Here is a 22204-nt window from a genome sequence, read left to right as displayed (position 1 = left end):
CCCCAACGACACCAATACATAAATAAAGTTCCAGGACGCTGTTGCAGAAAGATGAAGCAATCATACCAAATGAACACAGGATACCTCCTGCTATCATCACAGGCCGGCTACCATACTTATTCACCAAAATGCTGCTTATGGGACCTGTTGATAGAAAGAAAATATATTAACAGTTAACAGGTAACTCCATCATATATGTCTTTGTGTTTAGGATATATTGGAATGTCTTACTTTTCCATCTTGGAAAACGTTTAGCTGTTTCTATACCGATTTGTCTTACAAACACACACTGTGAGTTTGCAGACACATGAGCCTAGATGTGGATATATTGCCTCCATGACAATATAAATATTGATTAGTCATGGAGATGGATCAAAAGATTAAGGACATCAGACAAGCAAGAGGGATTCTTACAGTTCACAAGCAATCAATACTGAGATCGGTCAAAGGAAGTTTTGAAAGTGCAAGGACTGAAGAATTTCAAGTATGAGACAGATAGATATCAAAACTCCACTTCACCAGAGCAGGAGAAATCTCCAGGCAAGCAAACTAATAACTGATCTTAATACTGTAGCAAGACCTGGATCCCTACTTAAAATTACTCATAGACTTAAAAATATTTTCAAATGAGAACGTAAATCTCTTGCCCCTGAGGCTCATTTTCCCTTACCTCATCCAGAAAAGAGTGTTAACGGGCAGTAAGATCACTATAGGTTGTCTGGGAAAATCTAAGATGTGGTTTAGCATAAAGACCTATAAACTTTGAAAATATTGCTACAGGTCCGTTTTTCAGTTTCAACTGCAATTCAGTTTATGGTGCAATTACATCCATACTAAACAGGCAGCTAGTGTGCAATTTAGTATGACATGCATTATATGTTTTTTAAACGACCGTGACTAGAATAGACGGTGTGCTGCATATCAAGATTAAGAGGTTGTCAAAGCTCTTTAGGCAACCCTGTGTACCCTCTGACTGTACTGTATTTGGCCCAAACCATTATGAATAGTCTTGTTTTTTCAATAACTAAACTTATCTGATTAAAAAAAAAAAAGACCATAATAAACAGCAATAAATTTCAAACTCAGGATAAACTAGCACTTCACCCAGCATGAAGTGGAATGCCAAGCTCTGCATCTGATTTCACCGCAAATCATTCACTCTACTGGTAACATTTTTAAGCCTCTCTCTCTATAAATATCTAAAGGAATAAACAGAAACTCCATGATGTGAAAAAGACAAATCCAACCAAATTATTTTCATAAGTACAGTCTTAGTTTAGACTCCAATGTTGGAATTACCTTAAATGTATTTAAGTTTTATTATGGATGTACTGTAAATGTGAATTACTACTTGCATATCAACAACAAGAGTCTTAAGCATATGTCAAATGATCAACTTTCAGCTTACGTCCTTACAGAAATAAGCTTCTACAACAGTGTTACCCTGTGCCTGCAGGTCCTCTCTAGTAGCTTGTGAATCCGGAGGTCAGTTTGAAATTAACTTGACTGAAAAGCAAAGATTTGAGTGATGTTTAGATCTTATGGTTTATGCATTCATTAAATACAAGTTACAAGGGTTACAAGGAGTCTAGGGCAGCGCCTGTTTAAAAAAGGAGGTCCCTGTACAGGCAGCACAGGCACTGGCCGATAGACTGAGCTTTCCACCATTAAAAGCAATCTAGCTTCTTGCCCAGGCAGCTGTACTGTTCAAGGTAGGTGGGGGCATAGAGGATAAACAGGGTGGCTATTTCAGTGGGAAGATAAAGGATGCCCAGACTGAAGGCATTAGGGTTCATCTTACAGACAGATGAACATAGTAGACCAGGCTCTGCCGCTCGCTGAACTGCAGCTTAAGCATAACCGTATATTGAAACCAACAGCCTTGAAAATCCACAGCATGGAATGGCTCTCCACATATACAATAACCCAGAGATTTATTAGAAGACTTTAAATCACATATGAAGCACTAAAACATTTCACTGACAGATTGTATTATGAGATATTTAACACTTCTTTATTTCCATTGGGGGGGAGCTACTGAGCAGAACAGTGATGAGGTGGGGTTTCTCCTTTGAGGCCATATGGAGAGAGCACTGAAACATGAAGGACGGGCAAATTACGCTCCAAACGCTTCCCAAATAGATGATGCTTACTTATCCTGTCTTAATAAACTTGTGCTCTCATAACTATGCTGAATCATAACTTCAATCACGATTTTTTTTATTTATAGAGCTATGTTTGGACAATCAGTAGTTTGGCTCATGTTTAAATTAGAAAGAAAGCCCTTTTGAAATATGTGAAAAATACAAATGTCTCTGGGTCCAAAAAGCCCCTTTTTAACTTGAAATCTTTGTTTAACTCAAAGCAAAAAGCTTTATCCTTCTGGCAATTAATATTTACATTTTTGAAAATAAAGGCAATTTTCTGAAAAAAATGAAGTTTTAGTTGTTATCATTGCTAAACACAATAACAGTATTTCAGTTCAAACATACCAAAATAATGTTTTTAAAAATACTTTTCAAGTTCTTTTTCCTGTGATGAGACGGAAGTATTTACAAAATTGTAAATGAAAAGTTTGTGTAGTATTTGCTAACATTCTGACCTCCCCCCAAATTACGCTGTAATAAATGTTGCCTTGCTGTAGTCTTACGTAAAATGTTCCTTTGTTGATCTCCAGGAAATAATGTAGGAATGAGGCATCATAGCAGGTAAATATTGACCATACTATTTATTCAGTTTACAGATTAAATTACAGATTTATTCTCTAGAGGCAGCACCGTGAATTGCACCTTTACATAAATCCTTCCGTTATGATGTAGATAGACCTGTTAGAAATCAGGTTTTTTTCTCATTAAACAAAGACAGCGTGAAAAGCCAGAAGGATGGGTGTGAGACCAAATGAAAAAGATGAGGTAAATCCACACATAGCAGAATATCAAGTGTTGGAAAGAAAGGAATGGCATTAAAAAAGATTGTTGTGCAATACTGCTCTATTGTTAGGATTTTAAATAAAATTATGGATCAAAAAGACAGCATTGTACAGCACTGACAAAGTTTTCCAACCATAATCAACGACAAAGATGAGCTCTGCTCTGATATTCACCCCAGAAGAGTACTCACTATAATAATCATATTCTTTAATACTGTTCCTTCCATCCTTCCTTCCTTCTCCTCTAGAACAGGAAAACGAGATAGATTCCTGTTTGTTTAGGAGTTTTAGGAGTTTTAGTGTTTGGTTGGTTTTTTGGGGGAGTGTCCAGAAATGGCAAGTTTTGTAGTACAGTCCCTTGAGGGAGATAATTTTGCAAACAGTTCCTTATTAGGAACAAGAAAACTGAACCTCTGGGGATCTTAACTGTGGCATTCAGGCCAGGACTGTAAATTACAGCTTTTCAGATCAAAGCACATGATGTTAGCCTCACCTACAAGACCTGTTAGCTGGAGGTCAAATACGAACGTATTAATTTAGGTAGGCAGTGGATGAAGACATCAGAGGAAAGACAAAGCTGTCTGATGAGTCTGAGCTCTGTATTTTCAAATTACCTAAATCTGGAATGTATTATGAATTTTAAATTCATTTAAACAGAATATTCTCTTTGAGATGTTTTCCTTATGTTAATGATGTGTATTTACCACCACAGCTCCATTTAATTTGGGGTTTTCTTTTAGAATACTCCAGTATTTTGATTTAAAATGAGTGCATGTGGGAAACATTAATTGTTCTATAAACCATAAAGTTAGTTTAAGCTTACTCCCTAAGTTATCTAGGAACCCTTCCAATCTGATGAGTAGGTTAAATATTTTCTTGTGACATCTGTGTATATACATGGTTTTGGAGTCTCATAAAATGATGCATATTCATACCTTAACATATATGACTGTACATCAATTCCAGCTGTTTGCTTGCCATCATACATTTTATAGCCATGCACAATCTTAATTTCACATCTAACAGCTTCTACAATTATTTAAGCAATGCTCATGTGCCAGCATGTATCTATGTTCCTTTTTAGGAACATTTTTTCTTTTTAGCAGAAGGAAGATTAAGCTGTTTAAGTACTGTAACACTGCCAAAATCATGCTATACATTAATGCACGTTAATGCACTAAAGGACTGCTGGATCTGTGTCTACTTTCCTGAAGCCTGAATTAACTGCATAACAGATGTTAAGTCAGGAAGCCCACAAGAATATTTACTCTGATCTCTCCCTTAGCACCTACAAACCATCAGCCACAAAAGACTATACACTCCCTAAACCAAATTTAAGACCATTATCATAATATGCTAACAGTCTCCTGGCTGTATTTTTGTTTTATATCTTTCTGTTTTAGGCAAATGACCAGACTGTGAGAAGGAATAAGAGCAACTGTAGCTGGTGCCACTGAAGAACAGTTTCAGGAAGGGCTGTGCAGCAGGACACAAATGCTTTAGAAGACAAGAAAAAATAGCAGCTTTTCACATTCTTCATCATATGTCAAGGGAAAGATGGCAAAAGTCATTGTGAGCAGACACTGGTTCATGCATTTGGGAGCTGCTTATGATGTTTTATTCGAAACCTATAATGATGCAACACCTACATTCTGTTTTGATGGCTCAGCAGAACATTCACTTGTACATCTGTATTGTGCAAAATGTGAGGACAAAGCTGCTTTTGCTGGTCTTCAGTGAATACCAAGACCTCTCAGAAGAAATATATTGCTTACAAATGGGATTATTTTTTATAATAACAATGGTAGCAATAATCCATGCTTTCCTCTCACTTCCGAGTTTAAGTTTTCAATCACCATTTAGATCTTCCTTCTTCTGTGAAGCCATACTGTTGTAAATGAAAAGCAATAAAAAAGACTACATAACTGAATAATAAGTGGGTTTAAAAAGCAGATGTTTGAAGAGATAATCACCTTTTTCCTCTTAAAGACGCTTATTGTGCTAATACGTTTTAAACATAACTCAAACATTAAAGTTTCTTTTTAAAGATATGTACTGCTTGCTATTTTTATGGAAATTAATAGAGGGCTCAAACTATGCACTATTCATATAATATTCTTTCTCGTATAGTTACATTCTCAGAGATACACACACACACAAACACACATCTATCCATTTATCTGCTTTTTTCAGCCCTATAGGTCTGGCTCTGGAGACAATGCAACAACTTTATATCTAGTATGCGTAAAAGCTTAAAGGATGCAAACCAGATAATATTTCCATTTCATAATACCTGAGGTAATAGTACAGGCTGATCAGTTTTAAGGACATGAAATAGAATAAGGGAAAATTTATTTGGCATAAAATCTATATCTTGCTCAGCTCTCAGGTAGAATAACATTTATAAATCCACATGTATTAGGTACACTCCATTAATTTATAAGAGGAAGAGAATATAGGACGCTAGAATTCTTGCTGCCTTTTTTACATCAATTTTTTTCTTACCAAAATGAAAAAAAATAATTACTTTAGACAGTTCTCCCATAAATAGACACCACTTTCTGTAAGGGATGAAGAAATGTTCTACAACTTAAATGTATAAGAACTAGTCAGAATGTCTACAATACTAGGGATTGATTTGTAGCAGTATCAAACTGACATAACTGCCTTTTATGTCCACAATGAGGTCATCTTTGGGTCTATTCTATATATATTCACTGTAGGAATTAAAGTTTCTTTAAAAATTATGTAATCTATGTTTTAGTACTTACGTTATTAGTCCTGGATTGATTTCTCACTGCTATAATACAGTGATGTAAGTAAAGATCATTCACATCTGTAATTGGTTCACATACAGCCAGTGCATTTATGCTTTTTGTTTTGCTACCTGCATTATTTTTAGTATGGAACTAGAGATGACACTTCTTGATATAAAGATAACTTTTTAGACATATATTGACAATGTCATATAGTGCTCATAGTGTCATTAATCCAAAGCAACCTGAAATGACTGTCTGAACAATACAACATTTATTAAAATAAAGTGGATTGCTGAAAGAAGTTGAAAATAAATGCAATAATAATGTTTCAAGTTGCACTAATACAATATTGTAGATTACATACTGTCAAGTCAAGTGATTTAAGCATGAGTACATTTTCAGTCATCTGCTCTGCAGAGTCAATGCGGCGTTCTTTCCAGTTCAGCTTTATTTTTTATTTCTGTTTCCTACAAGGCTGGAAAAGCCCGAGGAGCTCCAAAAATTAATATTAGGATAAACTACTGGCTAATATCAGTCAGACTTTCTTTTTTTCCTTTTCCTTTTTCCTTTTCCTTTTTCCTTTCTCCTTTCTCCTTTTTCTTTTTCCCTTTTCCTTTTCCTTTTTCCTTTTCCTTTTTCCTTTTTCCTTTCTCCTTTCTCCTTTTCTTTTTCCCTTTTCCTTTTCCTTTTCCTTTCTCCTTTCTCCTTTTCCCTTTCCCTTTTCCTTTTCCTTTTCCTTGTCCTTGTCCTTTTCATTTTCCTTTTCCTTCTTCTTCTTCTTCTTCTTCTTTTTTTTATTCTTTTTCTTTTTCTTCGTTTTCTTTTTATTCTTTTTCTTTTTCTTCTTCCTCTTCTTCTTCTTTTTCTTCTTCTTCTTCTTCTTCTTCTTTTTCTTCTTCTTCTTCTTCTTCTTTTTCTTCTTCTTTTTTCTTCTACTTTTTCTTTTTTTTTTTAAAGATATAAAATGCACTTGCAAGGGCCAATTTGCTTCATTTGGCAAAGAATCCATGATATCTTGCTAAAGTAGAACCTTATCTTTCACTTTAAAACAACTCCTTCAAACACAAATGCTTTAAGCAAGTACTTAGTACTGCTATTGGAATGTCATAGCTGGCATCCAGGAGAAAAGCAACTCAAAATTGAGTATGATCATGTTATTAAGTTGGAAAATGCTTTATAAATATACTGCTTTTCTCAAGCAGGACTAAGTCAAAATAGTGAGCATTCTGTGACAGTCATCTCTAGCTGAAAAACCTTTGTCTAAATACTTTTAGTACTCTTGGATAGGCATTTAGAGAAGGCAGACAGAAAAAAAAGCAAAAAAGTATCTATGAATTTGAAAATATTAAAATGTCACGCGACTATTTTTGTGTTAGATTCACATTATTACATTTCTGGGAATGGTAACCTGCGCTTCTGACATATCCTATGTGTTTGTGTAACAGCGATGAAGGTAACATAGTTCAACAGTCATTGGAAAGCCTTCTCTGTAGTTTCCACTTGGCAGTATTTGTCTTCCACTTCTTACAATAATTACAACTGGCTGCACTGATTCTGTAAACCGAGGTAATACAGTAAATTAACAGAGAGCAAAGAGAAAAATTGCTCTTGCAATAAATATCACCAAAAAGAAATAGCTAACATTGAGTTAGGGCCACTGAACTATGAGTTAAGATAGGGCAGCAGCTGAAAGCACAGCATGCCGGGCAGTAAGCAGTCAGTCGTTCAACCATCCATCACACTTTGCTCACCACTTCCCCTCCTCTAATTACATTTCCTCAGTGTCATTACCCTGAATGCACACATTCTCACTTCTGTCCTGAAGGATCCTTGAATTCTATTAAGTTTCCATCGTTTCATTACTAATGAGGATTAATTTGACCTTCAGATATTCCTCAAGACTTCTATAAGAAATACAGTAATGATGTCTGTGGTAACCTACAAGAGCCTGGCTGGTGGTTGAGCACCTCAACACACTGGCTGCTTCTTCATGGTTCCTCTTCCCAAAAGGTTATACACGATAATTTTGAACTGATGTGCTCAAGTCAGGAACACATATGTCTGGCTGCAAATATGAGCTGTCCTTTTCCTGAAATGTTCAGAAGAAACAAAATACGTGATCGGTGGTGCTGATGCTTGCTCTAAATGTATTGCTCTTATGTAGAAAATACAGATCCTTGATCTGTTTTGGTATTTTGGTGTTTTTTTCCCAGCGATATATCAGAGACACGAACAAGGGCATTATGTATTTTGATTAAAGCTGTTGTTTGTCTTACAAGTTTTTTTCTTGGTTGCTAGAGTGCGAATGTGTATGGAGTAATGGACTGTATAATTTAGAAAACATCTTCAAGTTAGCAAATTACTCTATATCTATGAATTTAAAAAAGTTAGAATATTGCCCAGTTTTTAATCAAGGCATAGCAATGCTGACTATTTACATGGATACATATTGGTGCTTTATATCAATTATCTTCTGCATGCTCTGCAACAGATTTTTTTTCATGAAAGGCTAAAACACTTGATCACAAAGTAGAAGACTTTAAGGTGATTTATGACATTTCTTTTGAAATTAGCAATATGAAACTTCATAATATTTAATAGGAAATTAGTGCAATTCTATGAGCTGCTGAACACTCAGTAGCTTTCAGAAACATTTATGGTCGCCGACTACAAAAAAAAGTTCTGTCCCAAAATTAATTGCCCAAAGTTCACGCTGACAAATTTATAGTGAAATGAAATCAGATGCAGCAAAATATTTCAGCATTTTTTTAAACTTTCCTTGTATTTGTATGCCAGTAACCTTCAGTATCACTGAGTAAAGTGAAGCCCACGCATAGATATTTGCAAAAACTAGTCTTTCAACTTGGAAAAAGGCAAGAAACAACAAAGAATAAAGGAGGGAACAAGCTAATGATGAGATGGAATCAAAGCACCTATAAGAGAGATGCATATAAATAGAGACATTGTAACACCAGGCACATATTTTTCACGAAGTGGCCTGCATGCCTCTGTAACGGGAATAGCTGGAAATAGCATCAGCACATGATATGTGCATGCAAACGGCCTTCTCAGGAAAATGTCCTTTTTTTCTCAGAAAACCAATGCAACCAGCTTGTAAGTTAAGCAGTAAATGTCTTGTAGTGTATCAACATGAACATCAGAAAATTCAGTGGCAAATATGAGGTAATTGGAAGAATTAACAGAAGTTTCCTGCAGAAGACAGACAATTAATATTTAAAGTGTAGTATTTAACTGCAATTAACTCCTCAGGACTTCATAGGCTTGCATGAATCTAAATTTAAAACAGCTTTTAAGACCCCAAAAATATATTGGGGATTTCACCTAAATAATATTAGTGTTGACATGCACAATGAACCCGTGCCATTAAAGGTTACTTCCTCAAATGAAAAACCAAACAAGGACTCACCTATTTTTCCTCTCCGGAAATACAGCAAGGGTAATAATACTAATATATAAATAGTAGCAAATATCATTCTCTACAGCAGTAGTTAATATGAAGGTATAAATAATAAACTTCACTAATTTATATCCTTTTCAGGTTTTCACCAGGAATTTCAGGAGGCATAACTAAGTATAGAAATGCTCCAATGAAAATATTTAGTGGTTTTCTTCCAGAGGTCTCATCCTTGAAGTATTATCCATTCACCTCAGTGGCTGCTCCTTCTTTCTTTGTGGATGGTTGCAAATCAAAGACTTATTTCAATTTGGTAATGTCTGTGTTTGAGCACTTGTACTGAAAGAAGCATCACATTTCTGAAAAGATTAAAGTAAATTTTATCTAATATCACTGCTTATAGGGAATAAAGGAGATTTAATACTAATCTGAAACTAGAGGTTCATTTATAGTGATCCAGTATTTCTACTAGTTTTTCTACCTCAAAAATAATCTTACTAAAAAACTGCTATGCCCAGACATAGAAACCAGATATTCACACAAACACATGAACACAAAAAAGACAAAAAAAACCCGCCACTTTTCCTCATCTGATTGTTTGACTCCTAATGATATAAATGAGTTGTTTCTTCCTGTAATCATCCCATTTATAAGTATTTTTCACCTGGAAATCTGCAAACTGCTCCATTCAAGTACAAAGAATTTGAAAACTTGTAACTGAAGAAGACTTAGTGTTTAATACTTTGTGCCTTGCAAAAGCAGATTACAATTTTTAGCTATAAAACTTGTCTTTACGCCTGCTAGCTGCATGAACCAGATGGCCAAACAGGTTCTGTATGTTCTGCTGTTACAAAAGGAGGACCATTTTCTGTATTGTTGCAGATCATAAAAATGAAAAGAAAGACAGAGGTTACAGTATACCATTATCACAAATAGAATTACAGCAACTTGAAAATAAAAGATATGTTGTTAGTCTCAGAGCTAATTGTTGGAAAGAAAAAAAACAACCAAAACAAACAGTGCTTGAAAATATTTATTTTAATTCTTCATAGACGTTTTCGTAAACCTTGTTATTAGCTAGTTACAAATATTTCCCTTTCTTCCTCTTTGAGAAATGACTGTCTTTTCTACAGATCAGTGTATGCACATATGAACACAATATTCACAAATGTTCATTACTCACCACTTCCTATTTATTATACCCTATTATCATGCATGATTTTTATACTCCTTCATAAAAATCTCTGGCTACTTTCCCTGGAAGCAGAACAATACTTTGTCATTTGGAAGACTCGCAGACATCACAGTGTGCAAAAAGTCATAGAAACACTTTCGGAAGACCTTGCACAGGCTATTTAGTTGTGCTTATGAATGCAGGGTATATTGTCTGCAACTCCAATCATTACATTTTTCAGATAATGCATTCACTGTGAAAAATTCAGCCAACTGCAGTTAAGATTAATATTGTCATTTGGATTTCTCTGTCTTCTATAAATTGCCCATCATATTAATGTTCATACAATATCCCATTTTTACCCTGCAGTTTATTTGTTTTCTTCCAGAAGAATATTATAAGTAACTCAACTTGGAAATGACTCCTTATATATTGTTACAGGCAATAATATTTAATTTCAGAGAAAGCACAAGATACATGCTTCTTACTAGTTGCTTCTTTATCATACTCCTTTCTGGCCTCAATTTTGCACTGTATAATTAAACTTCAGATTGAAAATACTCAATCTACTACCTATGATGTTTCCGTGGACCACTTACTGTGAATTATGGATCATGAGTGGATCATTAAATCTCATCTACATATTCAGAATATATGTAATGAGAAGTATAAATCTGGATGTATTTATAACTTGAAAGTGTCCTGAGAAGTCATTATATTTAGGTCATTGTCAATAACATTTCAAGATCATACACAAATGCTATTTAACACATATGTATCATTAAGCTTAAAATGTACTTTACTGAAAAATACAGAGAGGGAAGGAAGTGGGAAGAGGGAAGAGGGAGGGGAAGGGAAAAGGAAAGAGGAGGGGAGGGGATTTATTTGTGCTTCAAGGATATCATACAAAAGGGGAACTGAGCATCCTCATTAGCTTTTGGCACGTAAGGTATTTAGAGTGTAAGTGCAGACAATGGTAGTATATTAATGGGATCATACCAGGTACAGAATTCGCATTTTCCCCAGTATTTTGCAAAAAGGGAGAATGAGAATCTGGGATGGAGGGCAGGAGGAGACACAACTACATTCAGTTGTCAATTAAAAGTGAGAATACTTGGGGGGTTCGTTCATGGGTTTTTTCACTGTTTTCAGACAAGTGAAAAAATAAGATGTATATATATTGAGAAAATCTGTTTAATTATATAATGATATGTAAAGGTAACACTGAAGATCTTGTGTTCCAGGTCAAAAAGACTAAAAGCAGCATAAATTGTTAAATGGCTAGAAACACAAATAAAAAATCAAAACTAGAATAACAAAAAGCAAAAACTTATCAAAAGATTATCCTCCTGATCAACAATAGTAACAAGATTTATGTCATGTTTTCTATCTTTCAATGCATTTCTTTATTTCAGCTGTGCCTGAATCAATAGCCATTATTACACTCTAGAGGAAGCAGAACCTTTGGAGACAACTTAGTGAACAGGTACAAAACTCTGAAAGTGTCCCACAGGTTCAGATCAGAACATTTTCCAATTTACTTAAACTTTAGACAACCCACATTTAACTGCTTTTTAGAAATAATCACCTTCAGAAAAATATTTACTGATTAATCAATAATTTAAGAATTAGTTCTAATCTCTTCCCTCCTCGTTCTTTTTTCTTTGCTTCTCCCTAGCCTTTTACAGCAATATACACATGCCTGAGAGTAACACTCTACCCGGTAGAATTGAAAGAGAAATCAGATACTTTTTTTTAATCTATACATTATCTGAGTGGATTTCAGTTTATCTTTGCATATTCCCATACCCACCTCACATACTTTTTGTCATCAGCGTTGAATTTGTCATCAAGTTGGCACTTTTAGATTTCCAGCTACAATGGAAAGAACTTTACCTGATGGGTCTTTCAAATTTTTAGATGTGTCCTATGTATAGTCACATGCCATTTCTTTTGTGGACTGGATCAACAAATACACTTTCCATGGACTGTAACTGACCAAAACGTGATGGCTTCCTTTAATGAGGGGGAAAGTATGCCTTCCCCTAAGGAAACAATATTTCATAACATATGACCAAATAAGGACTGAAAGAATCATGAAAAATTAGTAGAGGAAGCCTGGGACTTAAGCAGCAGAAAAGGAATATGTTATGAGGGAGCTGGGCAAAGGTCTTTATGGCATTTGTGTTTTGCCTGGACTAGAGAGGAAAGAACATATATAATGTTTATACGCTGTCCTTTCCCCTGTAGAGGATACACCTCTACAGACAAGGTCTTCTGAAAATGGGGGGTGCAGGGGTAGGGACAGTCTAGATCAGGTTTGCTTACGTGAATAGGGAATATTTGAACTCTGCTGCAAAAAGCAACATGAAGTGGCTTTGAGCTACTGCCATCTTATTGCACTTGAAGACAATATTTGTGTGGCTTTTGAACCAGGCATATTTTCTTACCTGGCGTAAAGAAATGAAACAAGCCACCACTGTCAGAAACCTTATTCTCCACCATGTAATATAAAGCAGCTTCCTTCTAATGATTGTGATGCATCATAAATTCAAAATAAATTAGTGCCCATTAAAATATAGGCTTCCCATGATTTGTATTACTGATGCTGCTTAGACATCATGCATTCCCGGAGCCACCTTTCATCCACTGAGTTATGTTGATATTCTTCAGCCAGAACATATTAAAATAATCCAGTGAAATACACCTGCTTCTGCAAGGATTTAACATGTGCCTGTGAGGAGAATATTGCTTAGGTTTCCTAATGAAAGAATTCTTTTCTTCCCACAGGGGGAACTATGTTTCTTTAGTAAGTTTTAATACATCTTACTGAAAAGCAACTGGTTAGAAAGATGACTGATCTAGGCAATATGTATATCTGAACACCTTCTCAGGTAAATTTTTTATAACATCAGGAGCAATGATCCAGAAGAAATTCTATCATATAAATTTGTTCTTGTTTTAGTCCCATATGCCACTTCAGCCCTGTTTCTCTGACTATAGGGTCAAGTGCTTTGCACTCAGATTACTGTTTACGTTTGAGTAAGTAAATATGAAAAGCTTCTAAATCACAATGGCAATGGTTTCTATAGCCTTGCACACTCTTTACACAGGTATAACGTAAGATGCTGTGTAAAAGCCAAGAGAATCAATCCCACATGTACTATCTTTGTGTCATGCTATTCGATTTTTAAGCAACGATACATAAATTAAGAACTAGCATTGTATGAAACACTCGTATGCTTTAACATCCATTTTATTCTATGGTGAAATAAAAATTTCAAGTCTCATAATTTTCAGTTGAATTAACTCTTCAAATAAATCACTCTAAAGTATCTCAAATGTCTTCTTTCCCACAAATAAACAAATTCGAAATATAACTATGCAGCAGTCCTATGATCTAATTCTTCCTCTTAGCTTTACTTAGCTTAAGTAATTGCAAACATTTTGTTTCACATCATTCGGTACTGTATTGCATTTCTAAATGTTACCAAACTATCTCTAAAAAAATTGCAGCTCTACAGTTTGTTCATTTAGTATAAGCCAAGTTGCTGGACTGTGTTGCTCATTATTGTATATGCAATGTCACATAACACACACTGGACCTCACTCTGAGATGAATTGCCCCATCATGTTCCGGAAGGTGTAGTCCATCTGCAAGTCCAGTCCATAGGAGAGGTGTTTGTGGGTTTTTTTGTTGAATTTTGAGATTTTCTGTAACTTTCTACAATAAAAATCTGTTAATCAAAAATGATTATCCAGGCCTCAGCCCCACACAACCACCTGTAATGTTGACTACATTCTCTTCTCACGTGAGGATCATACACTTTCAGGTCACTACCTGAAAGTGTTTTGTTACATAGTTTGTTCCTTCAATGAATAATCAGAACAATTACAGTCACGGTGCCTGATTCTCCACTACTCAGTGCACTTTGGAGCACTGGAACTCTATGGAATGCAATAAATTTGAATTAAAGTTAGGAGACTCATACTTAAGGTCAAATTGTACTGCGTCCTTAGATTTTTATTTTTTATTTATGAAACAGAGATAAGCTTACGTACAAGTAAGTCATATTAAAAAGTTTAATCAAATGATTACTTTAATAAAGTAAATAAAGTTTTGCTCAAATACTGTAAATCCTTAAAGCTAATCTTCTAAATTTTATTTTCTTTTGGGGAAAAGACATGAATTGTTTATAGATAATATATTTTTAAAGTTGATGTAAATAAAAATTAGATCTTAATGAGTGCCTCTGGGAGCACTTAAGTCATTGAAGGTATACTCTCAAGAGATCTTGATGTTAGAAACACCTATACATAAACATATTTGCATAACTATATAAACATGTTTATATGTTGACTTTAAGCAGGTGAAAAATGTATTTTAACTTTGAAGTTGATGAGATCAGTAAAGTAATTAAAATTAAGCAGATGGTGCAGTATTAGCACCATGGTGCCCATACTTGGAGTGGAGTCCCAGGCAGTTATTTTACATGTCTCTGATAAGAGCATAACATCATCAGTGAAAACTGTCATTCATCACTATGTATATCAATGGAACTGCTGTAAGTTCTTCTACTGTCATCTTCTTTTTTTTTTTCCAGTGTCACTAGCCAAACTATGACTTTAGAACATTTGGCTGTAAATTCAAAGATGACCTGCAAATTCACCATATGTAGCACATGTCCTAAAGTTCCTTATCAATTATGTAGCTATTTTACTTTAATTCTTTTGTATTATTGCATTTTGCTGGGCAGATGTCCAGATAAACTAACTTACTAACTAACTCACTAGAGAAATTAAAAATCTTATTTCACCATAAGTAATGTCATGCTGCTTCTCACCAGTTTAAAACCTTATGTTCCTTAATTCAATGTTTCATGGTAGCAGTTATAGAGTCTTGGTTTCTTATGGATTGAATAGTTCCTGCAAAGACAGTCTTTAATTAAAATATCCAGAAGGAAAATCTATTGCACCTTGTTTATTTACTTGTTGCTCTGAAAATTACAACTATTCTGATTAGGCAAATAACAGATTCAGCTACTTAGTTACACACACTCAAAGTTTGGCAATGTCACAATAAGGAGGGATTAATTTTGCCATTTGGGTATTTGTCAATAATTCAAATAATTTAGAAGAGAACTGCTCTTGAAGCTTTTCTGAGTGAAATTTTATTTCCAAGGCCACGGGATTACTCCCCCTTCTAGGGATGGCCAAACAGGACACCCGCCGCCTTCTCTTGTGCCAGTCCTACCTTGAAAGCCATTGCAGAGACTTTGGGAAGTCTTGACATTAAGTTATATTCTATGATGTAGAAAATAGCAAGAAGATAAAAGCTAAGATTCATCTGCAAATTTGGAAGCAGCATGCAGGGGACAGGGAAGCTTATTCTTGTAAAAGAAGAAAAAATTTCAGTCAAGCAAGTTCTGTTCCTGGAAAAGCAAAGGAGTCCTCCATAGGAGGCCAGTATGGGTAAGGTTTGTACCACGACAAAATTGGTATTGCCAGCTGATACTGATAGGGAACTGTTTGGGGATCTTGTTACAAAGAGGCTGAAGTGTATTCAACTTTCAAATCATTCACAGAATAGAAGAAAAGATAACAAATCCATAGATTTCTATCAGCTTATAATCAGCTACAGAAGAAGGTAAACTTGGTCAATTATTAGACAAACCAGCCATTCTCCCAGTTGTGGTTTTTTCTTAGGTGGTGATGGATATATGAGAATTACGGGTATGAGGAAAGTCACTGCAAGATTGGAGAAGATTTACAAGCTAATAGGTAATCTTAAAATTACCAGGTATTTTTAATAGTATCAAAACTAGTAAAACTGAGTCAGCGTCACTGAACCATGGGAGAATTACAACCCATGCAACATATAAGAGGAATATTCAAGAAGAAAATCAAACCTTAACCAGAACAAGCTCAAAATCACTATGCATGGGTGCATATCTGTAACAAACAGGAACATTCTTAGATTTCAAGATCTCTAGGGAGAGAAGTATAATGTATTAGTATAGGGCAACAATCATGTAGGGTGTCATCACTTCAGATTTGTGCAAGACATCTCAACTCTACCTTTAGATTCCTTTAGCACCGAAAAGACAGAGAAGTCTTTCAAAAACATGATTCATTTGATATGCTTCAGGCATTCAACTTAGGAGGGGATGAATCAGAAATTCCTATTTTTATTGACTGTCAACAGAAGATGACTAGACAACTGGTTCAGCCTATGCTGAGGAAGGCTAAACACATGAATCCTATCCATATAATCTCTAGTTACTATTGTTAAAAAGCTGTAAGGGTAGCACTACTTCGTTCAAAGTTTTCTAACAGTCAAAGTGCTTAATGATAAGTGTTTCAAAGCAGGACATAGAAAAAAAACCAGTGGGAAAGTGTTGCAAGAAGTGTTTGAACTAGATGAAGAAATCAATATCTTCTTTCACAATACAGTCTCTTATTTTGATCACGTTCTTTCATTTGCCAAAATTTGTGGAAAAGAAAGGTAAGTTTTTCTTTTGCTTGTATGCACCAACGAAACATGTATTACCTACTAAAGCTGGAGTTGTTTGTGCTCTTTGTCATACGTGGTCTTAATAGGATGATATCCTATTAGATGATATCCTGTTAGATGAAAAGGCTCTGACAGATCAAAAACTCTTCGTATGGTACACATGTTTATCTACATGTGTCATATATCTCTGCAAAAATCTTTGAAAATGGTTAGTCAATTAAAAGAGTGTTTAAAGGAATCATAAAAGACAATTTAAAGCCACTTCATTTTTTGATTTCTGTAGTTCTCCTGGCATCAGTATGAACCTGTCATTAAGTCCCTGGTCCACTTACCTCTGTTAACAACTATGGATCTATGTGTCTATCTATCTATGTGTCTACCTATCTACGAATCACAGTAAAAATCTCAGCTGTTGCCATTTGATACTGGCTTAGAATATCTTCTAAACATATCAGCACAACTCTGTTTCCCTTGAATATACCCTTCAAAATAAACAAGGGAATAGTTCTTAGACATTCCAAAACAATGGACCAGTAAAATTCTATAATAAGTTCTTTGTAAAGTGCTGGGTTTATTATTTCATTTGAAGTGCTGGTGTGACTACAATGGTATACACAGCGTGAGTAGATAGACTTTTCCTTCCCCACAGTACTTCTCTGGTATCTGCTTAAATATCTCATGATTCCCAGTTGTGCTAGGCCATTGTTTCATTACCTTTGAATTACGCGACACACATCACAAATTCAACCATTGTATGATCCAGTGATATGAAAAACTATATGGGAACTTCTCCAACATTATTAGTACACACAAAATAAGCATTCCTTGGTCAAAGTTTTACAGGGCTCAATGAACATATCAAAGGCTTAAGTTTGTCTCTTGATATCTGTCCTAAACAAACCCGAAGTTTTAGTCCCTTAGAAAATGTATTTTATAATGCATGGTATTTATTATTGTTTGACTTTGACCCATTACTTGAAACTAAGTAGGAAACAAAAAAGAATCTTCTTTGCAGATAAAAAAGTTGTCAATATTGATTAATTTACTTATAGAAATCCCTGGCTATAAAACCAAATGAAGATCAAGACAAATACAAAGCCTTAAATAGGGGGAGTGCTTAACTAATGTTCATCATGCAATCCATGTTGCCTACTTTTATGGAAATGAGAAGTGTTTTAATACAGGGCTTGAGATAATTAAATTAGAGTTACCATCAATATTTCTATGATATGCATCAAATCATTACTAATAACCTATGGTTTGGATACTGAAAGAGCTTGGTAGAAGCACAGTGGGAATTCTTTGTCACATAATCTCTTCTTGACAATTATTCAAAATTAACATAAACATACAATAAAAGACAAAAAAAGCTTATTTCTCTCAGTGGTAGCATGTCCTTAACTTTGACACTGGCTTCCTGAGTGTGGCTCAATAGATCCCAGTAAAAACTGTGTTTCATGAAAACTTGGCAAAATTGGATCCCCACACGGCACTGAATATTTAACAGTTAGTTCTTATCTGTTCAGCTAAACGTAACAAGTTGCAGAGTAAAAAATCAGCTTGCTCCTGTAGATAGGACGACAAACCTTTTTGAAAAATTGTGTTAAATTATCTACAACATCTCCTTTTTTCATCTTTCTTCCCATGACCATTTTAAAGAGTGTCTTCTAAATGTTAGGGAAGGCCTCTGTGTAAAACAGCCATTGCTACCTCAGAACACTGCCATACACGGTACAGTTTTACTAAAACTCAAAGCCTTCCAAGAAGTGCCAGAAGTGGCTGTATTACCATTCAGAGGCTTTATCAGGCTTCCTTAGCATTCAGGTATTCTTTTAAAAACTGAACTACTGTAAATTTATACTATTTTTCTTACTCTTGATACCTCTTTTTTGTACTTATCTCCATTTATTAGTAAGATTCAAAATGCTCTGTTCTTGTGTCACCTCATTATGACTTCTTTTCCTTTATCTGCAAGTCTCAAATTAACTTGACATAGATGTTTTATATATGTTTTAGGCTAAATGTGAAGTATTCCCTCATGCCCATGAGGCATTCAGAAAGTTGATAAGTTCTGCTTTCAAGGACACTCTAAATGAGGTTATTAAAATTCAACACTTCTTTGCATATTCTGATGGAGAAAAACCCTTGTCCCTGACAACAAAGGACATAGGTCAATTTAAGAAAGCTTCTCAATCTCCTTATCCATGGCCACGGAATTCCTTGTGCCAGTATTTGTAAAACCAAAATAAGAACATGTTCCAGGAAGGAAGAAAAGCGTAGGAGCCCAGGTCCTGTCCAAAAGCAAAAATCCATAACCATCTGTTGTTTGTGTAACATGGAGCTCACAACTGTCATCTCCACTGTGCATGCCATTTCATCTTCACAGCAATATCACCAAAACACCCACTGGGAAAAAATCACAAATATTTTGAACATACCATATGATATGTTATTTTCCAAAATTAATATTTGACAGAGTCAAAATGAGAACCTGTCTATAGATTACTTCCATGTTGTCACCTGAAAAATCCTTTAAGGGCTTGCTGCTGTTTGGAAATACTTCACCTCAAACTTGAATAACTTAAGAAATACAGAAGAGAGAGGAAGCTACTAAATGCTGAATTTTTTAATTATAAGCGTGTTTTGAAAAATGGTAATGGCCACTACTGACACTTACATAGCATCTTTCTTCAAAAGAGCTACAAAGATTCTTTTTAAATTATTTACTTAGAAATACCATCTGGAATTTAAATGGACCTTTCTTTTTTGAACTTCAGACCAGCAAGACTATCCCACATTTCACAGCTGGGTATGGCTTGAAGGATTTATCAGCCCTCAGCCTCTATAACCCAATGTTACACCCAGAAACATATTTTGGAACAAAAAACCCAAACAAAACAAAGAAAAAAAACCCCAAAGTGAAATTGTCCTTGGAAAAATGTCAGGGAAAGAGTTAAGGACAAGTGAGTAAACCAACTGCTTTTCCCCTAAGGAAATCTAAGCCTCAAGGTCAGCTGTGTCTGAAATCACTGGACCTGTCACATGGCTTTCATAGCTGCCACTAAGGCTCCTATCAAACCTACACTGAAAGCAATGAAAACATTTTTACTGGAAACAGATCGAGCTCCGACAAGGAGCTCTCTGATCACCTTCGGCTGTTAACGCTGCACAAAGTGAGAGGCGAAGTTTTGAAAAAGAGAAGAATGAACTGAGAAAACTTGAGTTCAAATGTATTTGATCTTTTTCTTCAATTCTTTGATGCTTGTGTGTGTTAGAGCGTACGTATGGCTCTACAAGTACATGAATACATACATGCACACACTTTTAATATATACGTGTTCATACACATAACAGCAACAGAGGTTGCCCTGTCAGGACAACTCAGCCACTTCCATGTTATCCCAGCTCCTGTCCTCCAGAAACAAAAGTTTGGTGGTCTCAGTCACAGTCCCTCGGGTGCAGGAGTCCATCACAAAACATCACCCTTAATTTAATACAATTGACAGTCTGCTCAAGAGAGGCAGAAGAAGGAGTTGCCATGGAGACTGAACTATTGTTCTTCTCTGGAGGATGCTTTTTTCAAGCATGAGCTGGACAGGAGAGGCTGTGCAATACCTGTAACCTTGATCACATCACAGGAACTTGCTTTTTGAGATGGCTTTTTAGTAAACTCTAACAAACATCCAGGAGGTGGGTGGAGGGGGAGAGAGCGTGAGCTTAAGAAGACAAATAAACAAACAAAAATAAAAACCAGCAACAACCAGTATGGAAGTGGATATTATGCCAGATTGAGAGGGGGAAAGAGTTTCATATTGATTAGATTTATCAGATTTGTCACCTCTGCTTAGTGCCCTCCTAACGGGGTGAGTGCTGTGCTTGACCTATTTGCTGGAATTAACCAGGACTGCAGGAGACCATATGGATTGCCAGATGGTGTGCTATAATTTAATGCCATTTATTCTAAGTATGAAGTAAGTGATAAACATAATTAACATTCTTTTAGCTCCTTACTGGATGCCTTTTATTAGTTTCTCTTTTTTTTTTTCCCCTCAGTCATTGAAAGGTAAGTTAATACCTTGTTACCGAAACACAGATGCCAGCTAATTACTGCAAGAGGCTGCAGCCTCCAAAGCAAGGAGCATCTGCACAGACTCTAACTTGTCCACTGACCCTACTGTGATGATTAATAGGTTGAATGCTAAGCTCTAATGAGGATGACAGATCTTAGATGTTTTCAGGTTACCTTAATTAGCAGTATGATGAACAGAGAGTTCATCACAGACGTACGTATCACACTTCATAGTAAACAATACACCTTGTTCTCATGGTCTGAACGTGTATTTCACATTACAGCACATCAAATGCTAAGGAATCAAACCACCTTCAGACAGTAAAAACAATGGAGTGATTTCCTTCTGAAATGTTTTTCCTGATTGCTATTTCATATTCTGCCAGTGATTGTCTAAATGGCCTATTTTTTAGGAAGTGGTTCTAGAAAAGCTATGGCTTCAAAGAGTGTTTATATCAGGCAGGGTCGTCATTCTCAGCATTTTAAAGCCACTAGTCTATAACAAGATAACCAAACAACTTTGCCTACTGTTCCTGTGCTGATAATCTTCATAGTGACTGGGGTAGGTGTTAGCACAATGAATAGTAAACCATTTTGTAATTTTTAATGTCAATGTACAGGTGAAGTTAGTATGCTGGTACTGAATGCTTTGTATTTTACATTAAAAGTTGTGCACATTGAACCTTGCAGATAAAAACGACCACAGCTAAACGTCCCGTGATTTGCATCTGCACTGTTAATGAAACTCGGGGGAACTCTGAGGTGACAGAGACGGCATAAAGAACAGCACCTGCACTATAAAGCAAACCTGCCCTTAGAAAATCTAGCTCCGATTAGAAAAAGTGGTGAAAAAGAGTCCAGGTGAAAAGCCAGAGCATAAGGAAAACAGAAGCAAACTCCAGCTTTTCAACACCTGTGCTCTTCCCTTGTTCCAGATGGGTCCAGCACTTGTTCAGGGGCCTCCACAGTTACACACGTACACTCCACAGTTACACACGTAAGTGCGAATGCTGATGCATCCTAAAGAAGCAACTACATTAGAGGGGACCTGAATGTGACAGAGGACACACCTGCTCTTTTACTCCACTCTTGACTGCATTAGTTCAAGTTACTTCTTCACCTGGTGAATTTCGGTGAATCACTTGGTTATTGTTGCTGGTCCCATAAAATCCTATATGATTCTCTACTAGTATATGAATAATTTATGTTTCTCTACTAGTATATGAATAAAAAAGGGAGCAAAATATCTGAACTGCAAGCTTTTGTTGATATTGACACCACTTGTCAAGATGTCTTTATAAGGTCTCTGTCTCTGCTCACATTTGAAAAAAGGATCCATTTTCC

General features: G+C 35.6%; 1 protein-coding gene across 1 annotated transcript in view; it reads right to left on the bottom strand.

The window, feature by feature from the left end:
• SLC16A7 (solute carrier family 16 member 7) overlaps positions 1–22204 on the bottom strand; it is a gene marked incomplete at both ends in the record, with an annotated part of 29252 nt that overhangs the window by 5402 nt on the left and 1646 nt on the right. Inside the window, one exon of the mRNA XM_082014406.1 lies at positions 1–144. Within this exon, the coding sequence (XP_081870532.1) occupies positions 1–144 (144 nt within the window). The remainder of the gene's footprint in view (positions 145–22204) is intronic.

Source organism: Phaethon aethereus, assembly GCF_964289735.1.
Source record: "Phaethon aethereus genome assembly, chromosome: 1".
Taxonomy (NCBI): Eukaryota; Metazoa; Chordata; class Aves; order Phaethontiformes; family Phaethontidae; genus Phaethon; species Phaethon aethereus.
This window is presented reverse-complemented; position numbering and strand designations above follow the sequence as displayed.